The sequence below is a fragment of the Saccostrea echinata genome, unplaced genomic scaffold (assembly GCF_033153115.1).
Source record: "Saccostrea echinata isolate AGI-Se365-2 ecotype Australia unplaced genomic scaffold, CSIRO_AGI_Sech_v1 ptg000027l, whole genome shotgun sequence".
NCBI classification, from domain to species: Eukaryota; Metazoa; Mollusca; class Bivalvia; order Ostreida; family Ostreidae; genus Saccostrea; species Saccostrea echinata.
In genome coordinates, this window is record NW_026889776.1 from 12,652,256 (window position 1) to 12,679,326 (window position 27,071).

General features: G+C 33.5%; 1 protein-coding gene across 1 annotated transcript; it reads left to right on the forward strand.

Moving 5' to 3' along the window:
- The first annotated feature begins 16,902 nt into the window (after positions 1 to 16,902).
- On the forward strand, positions 16,903 to 26,006 carry LOC133193264 (IgGFc-binding protein-like). The gene is made up of 6 exons (XM_061329222.1): positions 16,903 to 16,929; positions 17,043 to 17,129; positions 17,379 to 17,483; positions 17,609 to 17,762; positions 24,515 to 24,586; positions 24,718 to 26,006. The coding sequence occupies exons 1-6, from the start codon at positions 16,903 to 16,905 to the stop codon at positions 26,004 to 26,006; spliced, it is 1,734 nt and encodes a 577-aa protein (XP_061185206.1).
- Positions 26,007 to 27,071: the final 1,065 nt, after the last annotated feature.

The following is a 27,071-nucleotide window of genomic DNA, read 5'->3' on the forward strand; positions in this document are numbered from 1 at the left end:
TCAGAACAGCAAAGCCCTGATTGGTCATATTTATATGGAAGCATCCTCAGATAGTGTAGATTCAAGTTTGTTCAAATCATGACCCCCTGGGGTAGGGTGGGGGCCACAATGGAGGATTAAAGTCTTAAATAGAAATATATAGGAAAATATCTTATGAAGAACTGCAAAGCCATTATTAGTCATTTTGATATGGAAGCATCCCCAGGTAGTGTAGATTCAAGTTTGTTAAAATGATGACCCCCGGGGATAGGGTCGAGTCACAATTGGAGATCGAAAATTTTACATAGGAATATATAGGAAAATATCTTCTTCTCAAGAACTGAAAATCATGTTTAGTAATTTTGATATGGAAACATCCTCAGGTAGTGTAAATTCAATTTTGTTCAAATGATGACCCCTGGGATAGGAAGGAGCAAAATGGGGGATCAAATTTTTACAAAGGAATATATGGGATTTTTTTTTTAAATCTTCTCAAGTACAACAAAGCCATTTGTTATATTGACATGGAAGCAGCATGAAAATTCAACCCCCCCCCCCTCCCCCGGTAATCTTCTCAATACTAAACCGATTTGTGATTTTGCCTAGCCAATGTGCTCAGGTGAGCGATATGGCCCATGGGCCTCTTGTTTCATATATCATTACCCTGCTCTTCACACACAATACCACATTACAGTTTCCAAACATTTTGTTCCAAGACAAGTAAAATTGATACTAATTGCTTTGTTTATTTATTTTAAAATGCTTAAACAAAATAAATTAGTCAAACCCTAAAGTAGGGTTTTCAGTCACTATATTACAACACAGCACACTAGCCTAAATAAGCTGGAAAGTATTACTAAATTGGAATTTTACGTCTCATCTCAAACGTTAATGCAGAATTTAGTTTTGAAGTTTGTTAAAGCTTTCCAATGAATATTTATGAATAAGTTTTAACATAATTCAGCTTTAATAATTTGTTTCAGTCATACAGAATGTTTAATCGTTTGTTATTAAGCAGTATCTAAATTTTATATCTGGCCGAAGTCACATTATATTCCCAAACCTTAAACAAAAGCATGTCTTTTGACCTGGTACGGAAACTATATGAATATCTGGAATATGATATGACCCAGTCTGTTGACGGCCAGTTCTGTAGAAACTTTGAGCTCCACAGCTCATCCAAAACAAATATACAACTGGGATAACAAGAGAATACAATATTAATGTACATGGTTAAATACAAGAACAATTATTATTATATAGTCTATAAATAGTCCCTAAATAATCTATACATACGCAAACGGTTCATAATACTACATATTCACTGGATTTGAAGCCGTATTCAGCGGAGGGTCAGTGCGCGTGCAGCGGCATTGTGACGTCACAATGAATACCTTAAACAACGTTGAAAACAATGGTTGCAGGAAAACTTTTAGGCAAATTTCTCATAGGATTATTTTCCAAACATTTCGATGTCTTACGCACAGCAAAAGGAAAACACAGAAGTTATAAGTTATAATTGAAACATTTTTTTTAAAATTTTTCTACGACAGAAGTTCGTTAATGAAAATAGAGTCGTCATGCAGCCTAGGCCTTCAATGTCTTATTCATGAGCATTAGACTGAGCGATATACAGTTGGCTATATAATAAATATGTTTAGGAAATATAAATATGAAATTGAAAACTGTGAGTTGCAATGGAATTTTTGAAGAAAAAAAAGCATTTATTGGAGCTATAATACTGAGATAAAATTATATTCAGTCTTGCTTTGTCAAAAATTTGTTGTTTGCAAATGAGAAGACCTACATCATTAATTTTGATTTTCTGACAACTCAAACATACCTGGATTGTGTAATATACTTTTAACATGTAACATCCATTTTTTAGGTCACCTGAGTCACTCAGGTGACCTATTGCTATCTGTTTTTTTCTGTCGTCGTTCGTAAACTTTTCAACATTTTCAGCTTTTTCTCTGGAACCACTGAATCAATTTCAACCAATTTTGGCATATAGCATTATGGGTGAAGGGGAACAAAATTTGTGAAATTCATGGCCCCTGCCCCCCCCCCCCCGAGGGGGGGGGGCTGAGGGGTGGGGTTAAAACCATCAAAATTAACGCAATCTTTAGAAATCTTTCTCTTTACTCAAGAACATCAAAATGTCAAACTATTAGCATGAATGTAATAAGCAATGAGCCCTCTACCACAATTGTGAAATTCAGGGCCCCAGGGTAAGGGGTTCTGGTGCTAGGGTGGGGCTTTATAGAGTATATAGTGAGAGTGCATTATTACTTTGAAAATCTTCTTCTCTGCTCCTAGGTATTAAATAAACAAACTAAGACCCTAGTTATATTGAAAAAGACTGCCTCTTTCAAAATTGTGAATTTCATGGCCCCTGGGTCAGGGGTTCTGGTGTTAGAGTTGGGCTCTATTGATTATATAGTGAAAATATATTAATTCTTCAAAAATCTTCTTCCTTACTCATGAACATCAAAATGTTAAACTATAGCATGAATGTAATAAGCAATGAGCCCTCTACAAAAATTGTGAAATTCATGACCCCAGGGTCGGGGTTATGGTGCTAGGGTGGGGCTTTATAGATTATATAGTGAAAGTGCATTTATTTATTTCTTTGATATTTCTGGATAAATGAGTCATGACCTATGTAAAGTCTAATAAACAGACTGAAAAGGCATACTGAACAATATTTACATTTGGTATGTTATTTCCTTAAAAAACTGCATTATGAATGCTATAGCTTTTATAAAAGAATCACGTGGTCAAAAGGTTAGATACTGTACTATTTATATTTAAGATGTCATCTCAAATCAAGATGACAAATCGACAATTTTCATTCATACAAATTCTTTCAACAAATGAAATTGTGATAAAATGAAATGTAAAATAACTCATCTTCTCGTTCTGTCTTCTTAGAACAGTTTGAACGTTCCTACGGCAAGTATTAATGGCAGAATAGGCGTATAATTTTGTTTTTTGTTTAAATATTTTTCTCCTTTGACTTGTTAGAGGACCAAAGGCGTAATCGGGAAAAAAATATATAAAAAGTAACTGTACTGAGGAGAGTCACAGATGTACAATATTACGGTCTTCTAATATGTAGACTTGCTAGACTTGATATTTTGTAGCCAAGAAAACACCGGGGAAAGGGGGTTACATGTGCGTATAGGTATGTCTGTGTAGGACATAAAACTCAATCTATAAGATTGCATTTGATCGACCCTTCGAAAAATTTTCGTCGCCCGCGCGGGGCAGTGGTTAAAGCGTCTACTCTGGAGTCGCGGAGTAAGGAGTTGATCCTTGCGTCGCGGGTTCGAATCCCACTGCGGGAGACCGGTCCTTCCGATGATACCGTATAAACCCAAGTCCCGTGTCGCAGTAGGTGTTGGCACGAAAAAGATCCCTCACTGCTCAGCGCCGAGTATTTGTCAAAATTTGTAGCCCTCCACCGGCAAGTGGTGGCGTCTCCATATGAGCGAAATATTCTCGAGAGGGACGTTAAACAACAAATAATCAATCAATCGAAAATTTTACATTAATTTTTATATGCCACTACTTACCACGAAAAGCAAGCAGAATTAAACCTACCTAGGGCCTATGAGTAGTGAAGGGACTTTTTCTTGCCAGCCTTCTTCGACACGGGGCCTATGTTTACACAGGATCTCCAGAAGGGGGGTTTCCACGTCCCGCAATAGAATTCGAACCGGCGAGGTAAGAATCAACTCCTTGCTCCGCGACTCTATAGCAAATACTCTAACCAATGGGCATAGCGGGCGACGTCAAGGAATTGCAGCATCCATGATTGAAAAGTTAAAGCGTACCTGTTAAACTGTCTCTTCCGGCTACATTAAATACTTCGACTAAGGACATATAAAACAATGCAAAAAGTCATGTAAACAATTTTTCTGTGTTTAAAAAAAAAATAAAAAATTAATATGATGCAAATCATTTTTTTTTACCCAATTTTAAAATGGGACGGGTGCATCTAGTTTTTCCATAATCTCCTCTTTCTGCATCTTTCATGGACTATTGATATGGTTGGATTATGGTTAACAGCAGGTTGATACGTTTTCCATGTAATATTCTGTACGTACATGGGTGAAAAATACTAAGACACTGCAAAGTTGAGTATCTCGCGAAAGAGCACACATAATCGAGTATTCTTTGATTCTGTTGACTTCGTAAAGGTGAGTATGCTTCTAAGTACTCTGCTCATTTATCATACAAGTCTATATTTTATCAAAATTTAGCGCCGACGAGGGACATACAGGTGTACATGTCAATGGAGATGACAATGTGTTCTTTTCATGAAAAATCATGTCCAGGAAAGACAAGAGGCCCAAGGGCCTTAACGGTCACCTGAGTATAATACAACACTAAAGGATCCATGGAAGTATAAAACAAAATTAACTGATAGACGAAGCAATATTGCCCAAGAATTTCAAACATAGGTAATCAAAGATTACGAAGCTCACCTCGACAAATGTTATCTATAAGTAAGGCAAATCTCACATCATATTTTTTAAGTCTTACAGGGATGATAATGAATGCAAAATATACAAATACAAAGAACACTTGCCTATTGTGTAAGGTATTCAATATATACAGATATTTTTTGTCACTTGCCTAGTGTTACAATTCAGTACACACAGACTTGGGTATATCCAATGTGGTTATTTGCCACTTGTCACTAATTACAATTTGCACTCTGGCCCTCTGTGATTCTTTGTTCACTTTGATAAAGTATAAAAAACATCCAGTCTCCTGTCAACCACAACTCCTCTACAAGTGACACTAACGTAGATCACCATAGAGTATACAAACTGTGTACAATTACACCTTTTGCTAAATATATAAATAATCTTTATGTCAATCTTTTATACTGCTTTCCAGGCAAAAATCTGACTTTGAACATACTTTGCTCATTTTAACCAAACATTCATTTTTATTTTGTTTCTATATATATATATATATATATATATATATATATATATATATATATATATATATATATATATAACATTCTTTCTTGTATTCTCATTCAATCAAATAACCTGTTAATTAAATTATATACAAGGATTTCTTGATTAACAATATTTAGCAAAGGGGAGTAACTCTCATTTGCTTCACATCACAATTGTGTACTCTGCCTCCTAGATACCCACAAGCAAAGAAAAGGCATATTTACTTATAATTAAATTTAATACATGTATTTACATTGATATTATTGCATTTAGCTTGTTTGCTTAGTGCTCAGGGGCAGAGGAGAAGTTTTTCAAAGCATTAATGCATTTTGCTATTAATTAATCAATAGAACCCCACCAAACCTCAAGAACCCCTGACCCAGGGGCCATGAAATTCAAAATTTTGGAAGAAGCATCCTTTCTCATCATAACTATGTATTTAGTTTAATTAATATCAAGGGGCAGAGGAGAAGATTTTCAAAGCATTAATTTATTTTCAGTATATAATAAATAAGTCCCCCCCCCCCAACATGGAACCCCTGACCAAGGGGCCATGAAATTCACAATTTTGGAAGAGGCACTCTTGCTCATCATAACTATGTACTTAGTTCATCAGCTCAATACCCAGGAGCAGAGAAGATTTTCAAAGCATTAATTTATTTTCAGTATATAGAAACCCCCCCCCCCCCACATGGAACCCCTCACCAAGAGGGGCCATGAAATTCACAATTTCGGAAGAGACACTCTTGCTCATCATAACTATGTACTTAATTCATCGGCTTAATACCCAGGAGCAGAGGAGAAGATTTTCAAAGAATTAATGCATTTTCACTATATAATCATTAGAGCCCCGCCCTAACACCAGAACCCCTGACCCTGGGGCCATGAAATTCACAATTTTGGAAGAGGCACTCTTGCTCATCATAACTATGTACTTAATTCATCAGCTTAATACCCAGGAGCAGAGGAGAAGATTAAAAAAAAAAAAAAAAATAATGCATTTTCACTAGATATTCATTAGAGCCCCGCCCTAACACCAGAACCCCTGACCCAGGGGCCATGAAATTCACAATTTTGGAAGAGGTACTCTTGCTCTTCATAACTATGTACTTAATTCATCGGCTTAATACCCAGGAGCAGAGGAGAAGATTTTCAAAGAATTAATGCATTTTCACTATATAATCATTAGAGCCCCGCCCTAACACCAGAACCCCTGACCCAGGGGCCATGAATTTCACAATTTCGGAAGATGCACTCTTGCTCATCATAACTATGTACTTAATTCATCGGCTTAATACCCAGGAGCAGAGGAGAAGATTTTTAAAGAATTAATGCATTTTCACTATATATTCATTAGAGCCCCGCCCTAGCACCAGAACCCCTGACCCTGGGGCCATGAATTTCACAATTTTGGTAGAGGGCTCAATGCTTATTATAATCATTCCAACAGTTTGACTGCTTGATGTCCAGGAGTAAAGAAGAAGATTTTTAAAGATTGCATTAATTTTGATGGTTTTAGCCCCACCCCTCAGGCCCCAGGGGGGCAGGGGCCATGAATTTCACAATTTTTACTCCCCTTTACCCATAGATGCTATATGCCAAAATTGGTTGAAATTGGTTCAGTGGTTCCAGAGAAGAAGCTAAAAATGTTCAAAAGTTTATGACCGATTGACGACAAACGACGTATGACGAACGACGACAGACAAAAACAGATAGCAATAGGTCACCTGAGTGACTCAGGTGACCTAAAAAGAGATAAAATTATGTAAATTTGGGCGAATTGTTTTAATCCAATACTAGAGATTCAAACAACAATATTTACGGTTTAATTTTAATTTCACACTTAAAAGTGGTCATGTTATGTATTGCAAAATATCAAAAATTTGGCTAGTTTTGTTCAGTTTTTAGGGACTTTTATCAAAAAAGCAGCCATTTACAAATTAAGCAATAATACGATATTATAGGTGGAAATTTTATTATTTTAGGAATGACTCTAATTCTTGGCCAAATTATTCGAGTATAACCTGGTTTGGGTCAGTTTACGCTGTTTTATAATCCGCTTCGCTTCGCGGATTATAAAACAGCGTAAACTGACCCAAACCAGGTTATACTCGAATAATTTGGCCAAGAATTAGAGTCATTCCTTATAATTTAATTTTAAAATCATTAAACAACTCAATAATACAACCGTAGTAACGGAAGTGATCGGAAGTGAGGGGAGGTAAAAACTGACGCATAGACCTAGCAGCCATGTTGTTTGTTTACATGTGGTAAGGTCGAGTTACTGTTTGAGGTTAAATGTACATTTATTAAATCTGGAATTTTCCATGAATCCCGAGGACTGGAATGAGAGGATTGCATGGATACAAATGATTCAGCTGGTTGTCAGGGGGGGGGGGTCCCCATACCAAACCAGGTTATACAGAAACAATTTGTGTTCCTTTTTGGATATTAACCAATCAGAGGCTAGAATACAAACAGAATTAAATTATATTAAAATATTCAAAACATTAAAGGGCAAGTGATAGGTGTAAAATAAATTGAAAGGTGAATATTATTTTTTTTTCTCTAAATTTTGAAGCATTGTTTGCTTCCCAATTACGTCCCTTGGATTACTCTCTAGCGCTTGGAGGTATATTATGTAGATATTGTAGTGGTAAACAAAATGGTTTTGTGAGATATATTATCGAAGTGGGCGAAGATTTGCAGTTTTGAAGAAGAAAAAAAGCCAAGATACATGTATATTACATAATGAAAACAGAAGGTAATGATTAGCCATCATAGATCTTTAAACTAAAATGTAAATTATGCCTATTTTTTCTCCATTTCATGGGATTCCATTCAGGTAACCCCAGATTCCTCTGCTATGAAAATTGTGACACCTGAGGGGGCTTCTGCCCTGACTCTCCCCGATACATGTCACAATATAAAGGCAGATTAACGTGCATGTAGATGGCAGACCATGTAGACATACATCAGGTCAGACACATTTCTTTACATTACACTGTATCCTTAGTAGCTTGCTGTAGATTTTCAAACTAGCATGATTTACCTTTTCTATCATATTTTCCTCATGAGCAATCTCTTTGTGAATAGAAAAAAATGTATATTGGTTAAGCGGGCTACTCCAGGTGCGTAAAAATTACTTATTGAAAAAACCCCATTGTTTTAGTAGTTGGTATATGATTTTTTTTTAGTAAATAAATGGCTTTTTTTTTTACAATGAAATCACAGCATTTTTTAAAAATACAAAATGTGTCTCCTTCTGCAGGCTTGGACCAATTGCCCAAATGGGATATACTATGAAATACTCTAAACAGGGCATATATACTTGCCTGCCAAAAGTTGTTGCTTTTCAAGTAAATTTATGGGATTGAAATATTTACAGCCAAATAAATTCTCTTCATTTTTGCACTGTAAATTCTATCACAACCTGCTTGATCACTTATTGCATGAGGAAATAAGAAATGAAAATATTCATTTATGTCCACATACTTGATATTCATAAGATTCAACCAGTACTGGATAATGAAGTTATTTTGCTGGATTCAGTTGCAAGTGTCCATAGTATTTCCAAAATGAACACCGATCACAGTATTCTATGAGTTGGAGGTTTTAAGTTGATAGTTAGATTTAACCTTTAAGGCATGTCACTGTATCAATGATTTTTAATAGTATATTTTAGATGTCTTATTGTTTAGTTTTCTCAGAATTGCAACCAAAAAAATAAAATAAGTGAGCATCTTGTAGATGTATAAACTGTTTTATGACCTTTTTACACTGATAAAATATATTTATGCTATGAAAAATTTAAACAGGCAATATGACCTTTTCCTATGTCAAACGTTTTTATGAATCGAGTGATGAACAGGGAGAATGTATAGTGGAATCTCAAAGAAGAATACACAGTTGGGTCCAATGATGCTAATTTTGAGATATGGTCAAAACATGCAAAAATTCAGGCTAAAGACAATGTTAGTTCTATCTTGACTTGTTCAGTACATTTGCAATTTTTGACAAAGCACGTGTAAATTTTGTTACATGTATACGTACGTTTATAACTTGAAACCTACATTGAATATTTCAAGCATATAGGAGTAAAAACATCAACATTTTATAATTATAAAGACACATGTATTTAATGACAAGGTCCAAACAGGATGAATAAAACAAATTTGTAGATTTTGATAATTTTCTTCAAAATATCCCTCCACCACAAATCATTAATTTCATAAATCACATTTGACTTAGTAAGAGAATTTTAAGGAAGCTCTTAACACTGCACAATAAAGAGTTCTACTTGAAGGGTTGTTTTATGCAGTTAGAGTGATCTGGCCTTAGAAGTAAGATAGCAAAAATAGCTGTTTACAGTAAATTACAAAATTTGCAATAGATGAAAATATTCCTAGCATTATACTAGACCAAGAATAAGCAATTGAAATCATCACTTACATTAATTTTCCCTACAGTAAACAACAGTGAATTCTGTTTATGAATAGTCAAATTTCTTTGAACATTTTCCTGCGGAAATAAGGCAGATACCCTACGTTAAAAACGAACGAAAAATCTCAATATGCACACCTTTATATGATATATTTTCCCCAAGTCCAGAAAGTACTTTTTGTTAGTGTTTAGAGCTTCTTTAAATTTAATATTATAAAGTTTGAATCAATAAAAATGTGCTAAAATACATTCTAATTGATAATTTTGAAATGAAAAAAAACTTTTTTACAAGATAACGAGACTTGTCTAAAATGCAATAATTCATATAGCAAGTAACTTGCAAGCTACTTATGTTTGGATTGCATTTGTATCATGTTCATAAATCACAAAAAAATATTATTTAGAAATTATGATTCAGCCTAATTAACTGCAGTAAGCATTGAAAGTTGTTTGTTAGTTTTGTTGTGTGCTAGAAAAAAAGGGGGTATTTATATTTATGACCATAACCCTCTCCTATATGATTAAATATTTTTATGGGGCAAGTTCACAGTGTCTCATTGATACTATAGATTTTTAGCTTAAATTTGTTGATTTTTTAAAAGAAAGGTTTATACCTTGATATATGAAATGTACATTAAAACTGTTTTTGATATGATGCCAATTTTATGTTTGTTTTTTTATCATTTTTATGCCACGTTTGAAGAAAATTTGAGACATCGTGGCCAGCATTCTTTCAATCCGTCTGATTTTTACAGAGAACTAATTTTAAAATGTAAATATATAAGAAATGTAAATAGAAAGAATGTTTGCTAGTGTGCTCCATGAATGATGTTTGTGACAAGTTTGTGTGATTTACACAACAAGAACACTTTCAAAACTAAAAAAACGGTCCTTTTATGTTATCCAATGTATCTAGTGCCCCAGTTCACTAAACTGTTGCAAGTTGTCATGGGATATTTATAGAAATATCGCAAAGCACATAATACTATTATACCTGTCTGTCTTCTATCTTTCCTATCTTTAAATATACCTGAATTACAATCTTTGGGTCTTACTTTTTTAGATAAACCTTGATTCGTACTCTCTGGTACTTTCTGGCTCTTACTTTTCGGATTCAGTGGTAAGTAGAAGAATGAAATTTTTATTTATGTAATAAATAGGTAGAAGTTTTATGATATTTTTTATCTCAGTATTTCAATGTGTGGTGGAAAGATACATTGTTTGAATCAAAGGAAGACCATTTGAATGAGAACGGCTTAGGCGATTATTGATATATTTTATGAAGTATTTTAAACAAATATGGTAAAGAAATATGCTAAAAATATTTCTAGCCTAAATAAATAGATATTTAAACTATATAGATTCTATCAATACATGTATTTACTGCAGGTAGAAAATGTATTTTAAATAAATGATTTATAGTGATATATTTTGCTATAGATTCTGGTTGACATAAGGTCTTTCAAAATGTCGAATGAAATACAACTACAACGAATTCAGCTGATTGGGGTAAATATAACGTATATATATATATATTTTTTCATGGTATGAAGAGACCCACGATTCCAAGTCCTCCAAACAATGTAAAATTTCAAAATATAACTCGACGCTTCCTCCACCATGGATTCAAATCCCCACGAACAAATGTTTGCCCAAACATCAAAAATGAGTAATTTTACAATATATATAGATAAACATGCATATATTCTCGAGATATTAAAAACACACAACCAAACAAAACATTTATATACATTAAATACCATGAAGTAGGAAGGGGCTTGAGCACTATGCGAAAATAATGGGTATTGATAATGTAGAGAGAAACTTACAGGAAGCATAATAATCTTCAGTGAAGGTCGATATGAGATCCATGTCAGGTAATATTGACTGAAGACACAGAAAGTGATAGTGACAGAGCTTGCGAGGTCGCTATCATTTTTATGTCTGCGGTCAATATCACTCGACATCGGTCCTTATAACCACATTGGCCTTTCAGTCAAGTCCATTTATTTTTTCACTTAAAGTGAATAATCTGAGACAGACTTGACTGTCATTACGTAAAATGGTATAAACATGCTTCTTATACTGTGACGTCACCTACGTAACGTTGGTTAAGTTGAACGGTTAGTCGTACGATATCATATTCCATGGATGCGTTATTGCACCAATGTCACAAAAGGACGAATATCACGTGACGTCTTTTCCGCTAATGAAAATTAAGAAAATTATCTTCATATATACATGTAAAATTAAATATTTTTAAATTACATAAAAAAAATTAAGAGTTCTTGGCTGAGGAGCGAATATCCTTAAAACAAACTCTGTCTTAAGAAATTTAAATGCATATTTTGCCAATGCTGAAGGAATATATGCTGGAATATGTCAGTTTTTATCGACATTTAACACAGGTTATAGCAGGAAGTAATACTTTGTTGAAAATCCCGCAGTTGGTGTAAGATATTTGCTTGTTTGTATGTTCCTCTCGAGAATTTTTGACTCATATGAAGACGCCACCGCTTGCCGGTGGAGAGCTGCAAATTTTGTCCTATACTCGGCACTTACTGCATTTGAGCAGTGAGGAATCTTTTTCGTGCCAGGACCTACTGCGACACGGGACCTCGGTTTATACGGTCTCATCCGTCCCACAACACGCCCTTCTCCCTATCTTTCTTTTTTGAAAAACTTGAAAACTCGGGGGCTGATCCAGATTTTTGAATGGGTTGTGCCAGATCAATGCCCCCAACACTTACATAAAATCACACCACAGGTACTTTAGGCCCAATAGGCCCAAGACAACATTTTTTTTTTCTATAAAGGGGGGGGGGGGGCTCCGAAAAGAGTTTACAAGCCAAAAGAAAGTTAAACTGTGCGCACCACACTCAAAAATCCTATTTTTCAAATTCCTTGGTAAATTCTTTTTTCTTCCAAATGCTTAAATTTGCGTATGTTGACCGTCCGGCAACTAAAGGTGTATCGGGGGGGGGGGCATCGAAATAAACTTGCATACTATAACTACATCGAAAGATTATTCTTAGAAAAAATGACATGCCGGGGTCCCCTCTTCCCTCCCTGCGTACAACGGTGATGTCATAAACTTTTTCTTCGTTGATAAAATTATCCCAATACTATAAGGAGAGAAAAATTCTCTTGTGTTAGTTACTTCAGAAGATGGTCCAAACATGGTATAGCCAGACTTTGCTGGATTCTTTTGATGATCATAATGATATCAAATTAAGACCTTGCATGTAACTTTTAGCTTGTTTGGGCCCCGAAAGGGGTTGTGTAGGTACACGGAGGAATTCAAAGCAAATGCGCGAGACTCTATATAGCGAACAGATGAACTAAATCTTTTATTTAAACGTATTAGACATTCAAATATCTATTGCAGAAAAAAACATCCTCTACCCCACTCCCCTCTCTGCAAAAATAAAGGTGGGTTTCCAACCACCGGAAATCCCCTCTCGGTCCGCCAATGGGATTGATGTCGAATACTGTTTTTATTAATAGATATGCATTTTGCGAGTGGTTGCTCCGCTTCGCGTTGCCTTTGTTTTCAGCAGTTTAGTCGACAATTTATCTATCTAATAAACGATCTTTCGTTATTTTAGTTCATGACACATTTAGTAGGAAAGATTCGTAAAATTAGATAAATATGAATAATGCCTGTTACTTTTTACATTGCACAATTTGATTCATAAACAATTACAACCTGATGAAATAGATTAAGGAGGAATGCAACAACAGAATTTGATTAAATAGATCTTTAAGACATCCCCTTTAAACAATGGTTTCAGCATTAAAAGACCGATATTAGTTCTTGATTATTTTATACGTTTTGAAGGGGGGGGGGGGTTCAGAAAAAAATGAAAAAAAAAATATTTGCAAATAAGACGCTTTATGGTTTAATATTTGCTTTAAGTAAATGCATAATATGAATGTCTAATAAAATATGTAACGGAAGACTGGATAGACATTTAATTTTTTTTATAAATAAAAAAAAATATTTATGAAATTAAACACATTATTTGTGAATATTTTGTAAACCTATCATTATAATATTCTGTTTGGGATCAGTAAAATTTCGATCGGAATTGGTCAAAATTTAAAAAATTTTCTGTAAAATTTTGAATCTTTTTAAAATATTATTATTTAACATATCCTTTGTAGCTGTGATTTGTTTTTTGAATTTGTTATTTCTAGGTTTTGAAAATATTCACAAATAATGTGTTTTATTTAAAAAAAAAATTAGTAAAAGAATTAAAATGTCTATCTGGCTTTTCTTTAACATATTTTATTAGAAATTCATATAATGCATTTATTAACAACAAAAGTTTAACTCTAAAGCATCTTATTGCAAATAAATAAATTTTTATGCTCCCCTTAGAAGAAGGGGGGTGGGGGTATATTTCTTTGTTTCTGTCTGTCTGTCGGTATGTCTTCGCAGAGTTTGCATATACTGAAATGAAATTTGGTATACAGAATTATCATAAGAATATCTAGGTCAAGTTTTGTTTGGAATATGATTGAGGTCAAGTTTTGTTTGGGATATGTTCGAGCAATTTCTGACAGAGTTATGCCCCTTGGACTTAAAAAATTCCAATTATCTGCAGTTTCCCTTCATTTTCATTGCAGAGGTTGCACTTGGGGGGGGGGGGGGGGGGGTTAAGTTTCTCAAACATCTCTTGTTTCATTTTTGATTGGTACAAAAAAATTCTTATAAAATAATTAAGAGCTTATATCGGCCTTTCAATGGTGAAATCATAACTTAACAAGGATGTCTAATAACCTATAAAATAAAATTTAGGTCTGGCATTCCTCCTTAATAGAAACGGTTGTATTTACGTTACGTTTTTATGAACACAACATTACTGTTACTATTATTTAACCTCAGTCTCAATAAATAATTCACAAAGTATCAAATTATCAAACACTCTGAATATAAAGTTGTTTTTTTTTTATTTCTTAAAATGCAACATTTCTTTCACAAATTCCTGGCAACGAGAAATGTTCTGATAGGTTCTTAAACGACAAGTCAATGTATAATAGAAGTATAACTCTAACATATTCCTCCCTTTTCACTTTATTTTGAATTGTCTTCTCTCTTTAGTTTACGAGTACATTATGATAGAATTTTGATAATTATTAATTTTTATTTAATATTTATGTATCTATTGAAATCTTAAGCAAACGATCGACCAATGAATTCATATGTAAGCTGTGTGGACAATCAAAGCAAAGGCACACAAATTGGATCCGATTGTCTTTGCTGTGGAATCATTTCAATTCGTGGGGGTCAATGTTCGAGAACAAACAAATTTGTTGATTTCCTGAGTACGTTATTTCGTGGGTACCTCGTATACACAGAAGATTCAAAATGTTGACCAAATGAATGTTCATGGGCATGTAAATTCGTGAATAAGGGTAATCCACGAACATTGCTCCCCCATGAACATTGATGATATCACGGTATTTCGTTGAAAAAAAAAACCGATTAAACATGTTTCTGCATTTTTCTGTTTAGATATCTCGAACCATTTAGAGGCATTCCATAAATAAATAGCAAAAAACATAACAAAGAGTCGTAGTAGGGAAAATGAATTTAAATTCCATACATCAAAAGAAAAAAGCTTTACTGAGACTTTTTTAGTTATATAATATAATTGATTTCGAAAAGACAACTATGGGAAAAGTGTCATTTTCATGCGATGTAAACCCCAAAAAGCAAACAAAGAAACCAAGAAAAAAAAAACAAAACAAAAAAAAAAATAAATAAATAAATAAAACAATAAAAAAAGATGAATATATGCCAAAATGCATCTGGTCAAAAATCTATGATTCTTTCAAAAATTTTCCTTAATTTGGTTTTCCCCCCGTTTTGTAAATCTCATTTTATAAGTACCAAGTTGAGAATATACAAAATATATCAACATTTGCCCTACTATACATTAAAGACCATAAGCGAAAGAGTTTTATCATTTTTCCCTTTTATTTTGATCAGGTAATTTATAGGTGTTTTATCTTAAGTCATAGGGTGAAATGATTTAAAACCATTGGGTATTTTATTGAACTTTTCTTTCCATTTATCTTGATTTAAAAATTTACAGGTGTCTTTTTAAAGTCATATTGAGAAATTTAATACATCATTGTAAAATCTAGAAGATTTAAGAGATAATCCCTTTTCTACTCAACGTTTTCTTACGAAATTTGGTAGCAGATTTATCTGGAAAAAAAAAACAATGGTATATATGAGTATTTCATAAATAATTTAATACTTCCATTGAATGATCTAATAATGTGCCAAAGGTAGGTGTATCCGGCGCAGTCTCGACATCAGTTGTTGGAATTCTTCAGTAACTAAGTCCTGACTCCGGGGCCATATATCTGAGACGAGCTAACTTTTGATCTTAGTCTCACTTTTACAAAAGGAATATATAGTGGAAAAGTGAGACTGAGATCAAAAGTGAGCTCGTCTCAGGTTTATGGCATTATCCTGGTTGACTCAGACAAAATTCATAAAGCTATACACTTCATAATTCGATCTGTATCTTGACTTTAATTTATTCAAGTCAGAAATAGGATATAAAAAAAACTTAAACTATTGGGCTATAAAAATCTCACCATGACGGGAAAGTCTAGGCGGTGCAGCAGGCATAAATTAATTTCTGTGAAGAGCTGAGTACAACTGTTCAGACAATGGACCTAATGCAAAAATATGTCCCCGGAACATTAGTTTATCCTTGATTTAAACATTTTTGGGAAAAAAAAATATATAATTTTAATGAAAGCAAAGGTGCTATACTACCCAGTATCTTTTATTATGGATTAGTTAACGTATACAGTCCATACGTTGGTACTGAATATATAATGCACAACGATCTGTAAGAGAATTTGACATTGCGGTAGCATAACTGATTAGCACGCAAGTTTATAAAGGGAGTTTAAAAATGGAGAGAATTCATGCCTTTTTGAATCCTAAAATGTTACGAAGAAATATCAAACAAAAAGAAAAGAAGAGTTGAAGCCTCAAGATCGTTTCAATGTGAAAAAAATTATTATCTCTGCGGAGTGCTCTGGGATAATGGATATAGGCGATGCTCACTCCTCCATGGCACCTGATCCCACCTCTGATGTTTGGAGGTCCGTGTTTGCTCTGCTCCCATTTTGCATTGTTTGATGGACTTTTGAACCTGAATGCTGTTCGTTATCTTCATATATTTCATTTGTTCACCCTTGATTTATATTACAAAAACGAAAAACCATGATCAGTATGTTTTTGTTTCTCATCATGTTCCTTCTGACACGGATAGAATACTCATCAAAGCTCATAGACATGCTTATGTAAAGCAAGCGTCAACTAAAGGAAATCTAATAAAAATGTGACTGAGCAAATGGACGAAGACAAATTATTCATATATTTCATATTATTAAGCAAGTTTAGAATTTGTCCGGTATTTATCTAATTATGCTATCAACTTAAGATTTAGCTTATTTGTTCAGGATGTATAACTCAGAATTAACATGGTTGGTAAAATGAACGAAATAAGAAAACCGCATTAAAATATTTTGTAAAATGTCTGCTAAGCTTTGGAAAATACTGATGTTCATATTGAAAGTATTAACGTACAAATGTTATTTTAGGACGTTGAACAACCAGATAATCTCTATACAAGCATCGTGAGCCGACAAAGCAGAGGCATAGAAGATGGATCTGACTTTTATTTTGGGGTAACCCACCACCACCGATAAAAATAAATACGCTAAAATGACTTATTTTCAAATAAATATTCTATTTTCAACGTAGTTAACAAAGAAATTAAATATGTAGGACAATTTAGCCATATATATTAATCTTGATTAGATTAATAAATAATGTTAAATAGATTATACATGTAAATATGTGTATTTTAATCTTATTTAAGTGATACAAAACTTCCATTGTGAAAATATAAATAGTTTGAATTTTTTTCTCTATAGATAAGGCGCAACACTGGTAACGAAAATGAAGGATATGAAACACTGGGCGATATAAATGATGGAAATAGGAATAATGATATGAATCAGGCCACAAAAACACCTGGGGTAAGCCGAATCATTATTAATAAAATCAGCGAAGGGCTTTGTGTAATTTTTAAAACAAACTGTTGGATATGGAAATTTGCGTCAAATAACTATTTTCATTAATTTCTGGTTATTTATTTTTTCAGTCGAGGGACACGTCTGAAAGCACCGTCAGAATAGGATTTTTGACAAAAAAGAGACTTGTTCTTGGAGCTGTTGCAGTAGTTATAATTGTTGCTGTCGTGTCAGCTGTTACGTCGCTTACAATACAGGGTCAAGATGGAGACGAACAATTCAAGAGTATGTATACCACAGGCCTTTGGGTAGCGTTAATCCGACTGCAAAACGTTTATTAGGGTGTATAAAAACGATAAAGAATGGAACAACTTAAACGCTTTTAAATTTTACTTTCTATTCATATATAAACAATCTACAGTACTGCCATAGTTCAATCCGAATTTCCATGTATTTTTCGAGATTTGTAATCAATTATAAAATTAACCTACTTATTTTTAGAAAGTAAAATGTTAGACCCCTTGATTTCAAAGTATTTTTGTCGAAAGTGGGTGCACTTTATAAGGAGTTCCATACATTTAATTTTTCTAACACTTCAAGTTTTCTTATGCCCCCGTATCGAAGATTCGGGGGTATATAGTTTTTGCCCTGTCCGTCCGTCTGTCTGTGTGTCTGTTTGTCCGCAAAAACATTAACCTTGTCCGTAACTTTTGATTGGTTGAAGCTATGGCTTTCATATTTCACGTGACAAGACCTTTCTTTGGGTACCACAGCCATTCTCCAGAAATGGTTCCATTAATAGGATAGCAAAAGTTGAAAAATAAACTTTTGATTGTTGTGTTCAAATTGTTAAAATATTTTACTACAACCATTCACCGACATAAATATGAAATTGGACTCATGGATGTTTCTTCGTTTTCGAAAAATTTGATTTTAAAGACAGTACTTAAAATCATGTTACGGAAGTCAGAAGTAAATACACGCCACTAATCATAGGTCGAAACACAAAAAATAAACATCACAGAGCACTTTATTTGTTATTTTACAGAAGACCTATTTTAATTCTGTCAAAATTTTTAAGAATTAAACTTCAAGACATATATTTTGGAAAAATACTCATGTCTCAACAAAATCCCTATTTTTCACACCAAAAAGACAACTATGTATTAACTTTCATTCAAATTTGAAAGCAAACTATGAAGAATATCTTATATTCAGGTATTTTAAATAAAACACCAAATCCATGAAACACTTATGCAGAGAAGTTAAGAAAATTTTATTTCACAAATTTAAATTGAGAGATCTTCAAAAATAATGACCATAAAAGTTACGGATGTCAGCATGTGAACATTTTCTAGGAGTATAAGCTTCAAATACATTTTTCAACTGAATAGTAGAGAATAAAAATCAAATACAGATTATACGTCATAGAAATTATTGATTACTTAATGTAATTTGAACTTGAAAATAAGCGAATTCTTGTCAGTAAACAGCAATTATATGAATTTAAAAAATGTAGAATTCTGGTTTATTTGTCTAAAAATAGTGAAGAAATGTACAAAAATTACATGCTCTGATAGATCTACAGTCTACAATTTTGTAAGTTCAAAAGATAATAATATATAGTATATTTTTGAAAATTTGAAAGCTTCTATATGTCTCACAACTCTGTTACGGATGTCAGAAAGTCTCCTCTTGCAAATAATTACTCTGAAGATATCTTACAATAGTCTTGAAATTTATTGTTTATAGTTTCCTCAACTAAGTCAACTTCCTTTTCAAGTTAAAAAAAACTGGATATTTTCCCTAGAGGAATTGGGGAAGTGGGGGGGGGGGGGCTTATCACCATTAAAATATGAGCTGACTGAATCCATATCTCTTTTTTTCAAATGGCTACTTATATATTTTTCCATATTTGCACACTTTGGTCATGGAGTTCACCCGAACCTCCTACTCTTCATAATTTCTCTCTGTAACTTTTCCAATATACCACTAGTGAGAATAAACTGTAGCTCATTTAACACTAGTTCCTAACTCATGGCGTTCCCCTAGCGTGGCTTTTTCCTAGATAGTTTCACTGTGCCTTCATTCCAACTTCAAGAACTCCCTACCACCTCTTCTGCTTTTCTTTGCTTGCATCTATAATAGGACTTTCAGTTCCCTTTGATTTTACTCTAAAACACTTATGTAAGCCTTCCGTTTTCTCTCTCACTCATTTACTAAATACATTCATATATTTTCACTCTTCTTTCTCTCCATCTTTTCTGTCTTTCTGCATTTGTTAATAGCATTCTGTAAATAATGCATATAATTATGCATTGGTATAAGCTAAATTAAATATTTTTGTTTTTCCTTAAGAGAAGTCATTTATTCCAAGTAAGATTGGTTATGGGTGTCAGGTCTCATAAAACCTGATAACCGTAACCAATACTATTTAGAATAAATTTGCTACCAGAGAGTATTAAACAAATAATTTAATCTGTACACAATACAATTTTCATATGTGCATATCAATACAATATTTCAAAGTGCCAAATAAATTTTGTTCACTTGGTAATTTTTTCAAATATGTCTGATACACAAATATCTGATCACATATTGTGTAAATCAATAAGTTTGGTGCTCGAATATATCAATGGAATAAAACATCCAAAGCATAATACGCAGTAATAATTATCACTTTTTAGATTTTAGAACATAAGAATGAATAATAAAATTTAGAAAACACTTTATAAGCACTAGAAAGTATAGGTATGAAATCTGATTTTTTTCCCCTGACATACGTAACGCTACAGAAAATTTCTAAAAATAATGTCAAATGATTAATTGACTTAGGTGAAATGGCTTTAGTCTACAGCAGATATACTTCTTGCAAATGAGTATACACTAAATCAGACAATTCCACACATATCCATTCGTATTTATTCAACATTTTAACGCACCCTTGTCATATTTTCCTCAAATATACGCTTTGCTTCATACAATAATCGCTTAAGTTCGGTAATTTCAAAATTTCGTTACATGCTAACTCGTGTTCTACTTCGCTGAACAATCTTTATGTCAATAATGGAAAGCCGAACCCGATAATTTTTGTTTGAAAATATTGTTACGGATGTCATACGTTACGCCGATCAGGATTTTTAGTCATTTTCCCTCTCTATTTACCACGTTATCGTCGTCATTTTCTGTAGATAAGCGTACATAGCATTGGATCATTGTATTCTTCAAAAACATAACGAATAAGTTTGTCAAATGTCATTAATTTGGTTGAAAATGGCGTTACGGAAGTCAGGCTTTAAAATGCGTCAAACTCAATATTCCTTTTTTAACCAAAAATTTAAAAAAACCCATACATTTTCGACTTTCAGAGGTATATATTTTTCTTCTGGTGTGCCTTTTACTTTTAATTACGATACTATCCATAGATATTCGTTTGAATACAATCACTTCCTTTCAAATCAATCACGCGTTACGGAAATCAGGCCTGTTTCAGCGACAATATATAAATCGGGGTAAATGAAGAAAGAATGTTTGATTTCTGATTGTGTCTTACTGAAAAAACAGGTTTTGTGATGCTAAAATAAAGACTAAGTTTTAATTGTCTATTTCTTCAAGTATATGCCACTCAGTAGAGTATTAAAATTGGAATATGCACTTACGACATGCTGAGAAACGAACAAAACTATTTTTCATAGGAATATTTGGAAATAATCTAACACTTCAAATGCATAATAATTGGTACCTAAATTTTTAAATTTTGTTGTAGACATATTTTGAGTAAAGTTTCAGTAATTTACATTAAGTAGGAAAAAATAATTTTGTATTAAATGCAAGCGACACCATTTTTACATATTTGGAACCATTTCTGGAGAATGGCTGACCATCATATTTGACCTTTGAGTTTGACCCAGTTTTGCAAAATTTTACCAAACTTTAACCTTGGCCATAACTTTTGAACAATTTGTGCAACGACTTTCATTCTTCACATGTGTAATCTTTGTGACATGACCTTCCTTTGGACTCAGCAACTTTGACCTTTTGACCTTGAACTAGGAGTTTGACCTTCTTTTTAAAAACTTTAACCTTGGCCATAACTTTTGAACGGTTGGTGCTAGGGCTTTCATACCTCACATATGTAATTCTTGGGACAAGCCCTTCTTTTGGATACCAACAACTTTGACCTTGACCTTGGAATTTGACCTACTTTTGGAAAACTTTAACCTTGGCCATAACTTTTGAACGGTTGGTGCTAGTGCTTTCATACTTGACATATGTAATCCTTGTGACAAGACCTTTCTCTGGATACCAATAACTTTGACCTTGGAGTTTGACCTACTTTTGGAAAACTTGAACCTTGACCATAATTTTTGAATGGTTTGTGCTTTGGCTTTTATATTTCACCTGTGTATTTCGTAGGGCTTTCCTTGGACTCCATTAATTTTGACCTTGACCTTGATGTTTGACATACGTTTGAAAAAACTTTAACCTTTTCCATATCTATTTAATTGTTGCTGTCAGTTCTTTCCTATTTCACAGGTTTATTCCTCGAGACAAAACCTTACTTTTGGTACCAACATATTTGATTTGCATTTGAGAAAGTTTAACCTTTGCTATGAGTTGCCATTCGGGGGCATCAGTGTTTTTCAAACTCATTCCGTTTTTATTGGAAGTCGAATTAAAGCGATTTAAAGGTCTGTGGGTGATATATACAATAATAAGTTTGTAAGTAACAATTAAATGTAAAGTAAATTAAAGCGGAAAAATATTCTCTTTTTGAAAATAAATATGCATAAAAATGATTGAATACATTTTATAATTCAAAATCTTTAGTTACTGAAAGGAAGAAAAAATGTGATTTTAATTAACTGGAACTTATTCATATATTAAAAGTAAAATAAACAACCTGTATTTAAACTTCGTGTATATTCAATTATACATGTATGTACATACACTGTAGATAGACATGTATGGATAAGTCTTCATATATTAAATATGAGAAGCGGATACATGTACTAGATCTTTTTGTGAATAAATAACGGAGAGCTTCTAAACGCATAAAAAGTGAAGCGCCATTAAGCGCCACAACTCTAAAAAGAGGAAGCAATCGGCCAATGTAAATGTTACCATTGTGGTCCCGCCATTCCCCACCTTCACCATGGGGTCATGATTTGATTTAAATTGAATCTACACTACCTGATCAGGCTTCTTTATTTTTATTTTTATGACTAATCCAAGCTTTTGAAGTTATTTTTGTCTCATTTTTATTTATCTATTAATGGACTTTTGCGAGAAGCACTGACTTTTACAAGCGACGGCTTACTTTTACACTAGGACAATATACGGAAGCTCTTGTGCGATATATTTAGCTTAAAGTTAATTTAAAAAAATGATGAGTAATTTCAAAGCATATAATACGTTGTCTGTGGATGGAACGGCAGCCACCCTAGCTTTAACCTCCTCCCTTCCCTCCTTGACCAACTCCAGCCTAGTTTTCCTTCCGAAATGTGTTTTTCTTCTTTTTTTTATTTCTTTAGAAAATGGTATAAAAGAAGATACTGCCCCTCAAAAATAAGATTTTAGTTATGTTATTCTGTCTCCCATAACCTCTTATGTTGATTTTATACCGGTAAATCATGTTCGCGACTCTAACAACATACCTACAACTACTATTAAAGTTCTCTTTTCCATTTTCAATTCTGTACCTCCGTACATAACGCAAGTTTAAATGTCAAAGTAAGCCGTCGATAGTAAAAGTCGGTGCTTCTGGCAGAAGTCCTTTTTGTATTATAAAATAAAAATTCTTGCATAATTCTCTTAGTCTATTAACCTATCAAATAAATTATTTACAATGATTATTTATCAAACGTGAAAGGAAAAGGGGGATAACTTCTCTTAAGATTCTGTTAGAAGCATTCTTGTTCATCATAACTACATGTATGCTCAACACTAAGGAAAAGACAAGATTAATAAATAGAATTATATAATGCATTTTCATTATATTATCAATAGAGCCTCACCCTTATATAAGAACATCTGACCCAGGGGCCATGAAACTCACAATTCTGGAAGAAACACTCTTGCTCATCACGACTATGCATTTAGTTTGTTTGCTGAGTACCTAGGAGCAGAGAAGATTTTTTAAGGAATAATGCATTTTCACTACGTAGTCTACAGAGCACCGCACTTCGCTAGAACCCCGGAGCCTGGGGCCACGAATTTCATAATTTAGGTAGTTGGCTAAATGCTTATAACAATCATGCCAACAGTTTGACTTCTTGATGTACAGGAGTAAAATAGATTAAGATTGCATTAATTTTAGTTGTTTTGGCTCCACCCCTCAGGCCTCGGGGGGGGGGGGGGGGTCTGGGGCCACGAATTTCACAATGTTTGTTCCCCTTCACACATAGATGCTATATGCCAAAATTGGTTGAAATTGGTTCACTGGATTCAGAGAAAGAGCTGAAAATGTTCCAAAGTTTACGAACGACGCACGACGACGGACGAAAAGAGATAGCAATAGGTCACCTGAGTGGCTCGGGTGACCTATAAAAGTGATAATAAGGCGAAAACAATAGGGCTTTTTCACTAAAAATCGAAAAAAAACTAATTAACTTTCAGAGACGTATTTCAATGCGACATTAAAAAAAAAGCATGTATAATGTTTTATGGTTCGACTCTGGGATGAACGAAGTTGTGTTTATTTCTGGATATTATCAAAAACCTTGACATAAAGCTTACACAACTTTTTTCTGCCTCTTTAAATGCCACAATTTGGCATTTTTAAATGCATTTTCCCCCTTTAAATTCTCTGTTAGAACTTATTTCTCATGATGATACCGCCAAATTTTTAGTTGCCATTATCTCATGGAATTGCGGTACAAAAGTATTCTGAAGAAGTTTCACATTAATATTTGATTCGAATGTACAGATTTCAATTCGAATTTTCTCTTTTCTTACAAGTAAGTTTATAGAAGTCGCTATCCTCAATTATGTTTGTATCAACACTTTAAGTAATATCTATCTTGAATGTGAAACAGATAACACGGAAACAATGGTTTGTCCCAATGTGCCTTCAAAAGGAATGAGCTATCCCGAGGCAGGGAAAACAGGTACGAAGTACTCTTTTTACGGTTAATCCTAGAACTTTTAGCAAACACTTCAAAGTCGTTTAATCTGTTACAATGTCAATATTAGTTAATACAATATCAATTATGGATGTTCATCAATTCCTTTTTTTCAGGAACTCAAGGGCGTCGATTTCTGATCTGTTTTACTGACAATCATCCATACGCTAAATTCCAAAGCAAAACTGTTTATATTTTATCGGATGAAGAATTTGAGTTTAAATTGATTTCGAAGTTTTTAGATTCAACACAGCTTTACAATGAAGTGGTGACGAGATCTAGAAACTTAAAGGAGCTTAAAGTCACAAATACGATTGCGCTGTTTGATTTCAAAATCGAACAAAAGGCACTACTGATCGAGACGACTAAGGACGTGTCTGTCATCATAATTGATAATTATATTTACTCATCGGATAGCACTCTCATTTTACCAATAAAGTCGATATCGAACTCATACGTCATTTCTACTGCCTACCGCCTATTTAACAACAACTCTGCAAATTCACAATTTGCAATAGCCTCTCAAGAAAAAGGAAATGTAATCAAAATTCATTTTCATTTTAATCCTGATTTTCCAATAGAAATAGATGGAATAAGATACCGAAATGGTAGTGTGATGCTTCTCGTTTTAAATGCTCTTGAAACGTATGAAATATGGCACGAAGTAGATACATCGGGAACATTAATCGAAGCATCATCGCCCGTTGCAGTCTTTTCTGGACGTCACTGCCAAGAATTAGCTTTTGAAAACAGCACCGGGTTTGGATCTTGCAGTAAGCTTGATGAACAACTTCCACCTATTGATAGACTGGATAACATGTATATAGTCCCACCTAACTATAACAGCAAGGAAACAATTTTAAAAATCGTGTCTCCTTTTGACAACCGCATTATATATAAGATTGGACATAAACAAACAGAAAAATCACTTAAACAAAGTGGATACTTTGAAATCACTTTTTTGCATGATGAAGTTGTTGTTATAGATTCTGAAAAGCCAGTATTAGTCACTGGTTTCGCTACTGGATCTGACTTTACAGGTGATTCTTATATGATTACTGTACCAGGAATTAGGCAATATACAGATAAATATCTAGTGACAGTTCCTGTAAATTATGAAAAAAGTTACATTGCTTTGATGGTTGAGGAAAAATCACTGTACAGCCTTGTATTAAATGATACAGAAATCATACAGTACTTGTATGACAGGAAATTCTATGCCACTGTGACAATCAGGGATATCAAATTTGACGTACTAGTTTTACAAGTGTCGGGAGGAATGTTAAGAATTAAATCTACAAATGATGCTGCTTTTGGGCTGGTCGTGTATGGTCATAGATTAGCCGACGGTCATGGGTTTGCAGGAAAAGCAGTGCTACCAGACACATGTGTCGATTCTTATTAATTTAGTAGATTTTTTTCTGAATCATTTTCCTCCCATACTTGTATTCTTCTCTAGTATGTCAACGTGGATAAATTATTTCTTCATAGATTTCGCAGCAAACTACGAAATGGCGATTGACTAATTGATTGATTATTGTTGTTTTACGCCGATTCGGCAACATTTCGGCCGTATGAATGTAAATATTATAATCTTTGAGCCTACTCTTTTTCGAAAACCAGAAAAAACCGATCTTAAGCATGCCAAAGGGTTGCAATCCTTGACAAGGGTTAAATGGCGATTGAAAAAATAAAATTAGTAACATAAATGTGATATATTCTTTATATTCGAAGAGAAGAATGAATGTATATACAGTGTATGTTACTATTATATTTCTTTAAAATGTATCGTACGGTTTTTCTTATTTGAAATTTTATAAAAATTATAAAATATCTGTATTCTGTTAGTTTTTGTTTTGTTTTATATTGTAAAGTTTTGGAAATTATTCAGAGTGAAAAATTACCAGACCTTTTTAAGTAATTAGCCATGAATTCTGACTGACAATAAAAAATGATTATTACATAGCATATATGGCATCAGATTTATCATACAGCTTATATATATGTAAAAGAAATGCAAAAACACATTTGTAAACATCTGAATTGCATGTTTTTAAAGTATTGGACATGATGCAGATAAATTTGTGCATATCTTTACAATTATAGCATTTAAGTATTGTATTTTTTCATCCAATGTCAGTAGAAGTCCAAATATAAATAAAATGGGTTAAGATATTTAAAATTTCATTTCTTGCAATATAAATTGGTAAACTTTTCTTGTGCAAATGGTTCCAGATAGGGCCAATGGAAAAAGTGTAACAGTGCCTTAGTAACAATGCGCCGTGGCGTTCTGAACAAGGTACTGACGCGATATCTCTTCGTGCTTAACGTTGTCGTTTCTCGCCGCTGCTTTGTTACAAACGCGCTGCTTCCTTTTTATACACCCCTAAACGAAGTTTTCTGGGCGGGGGGTTTGAATCAGCCTGGCCGTGTGTCTGTAGACAGGATTTTGTCTGGACCTTTTCTTTGA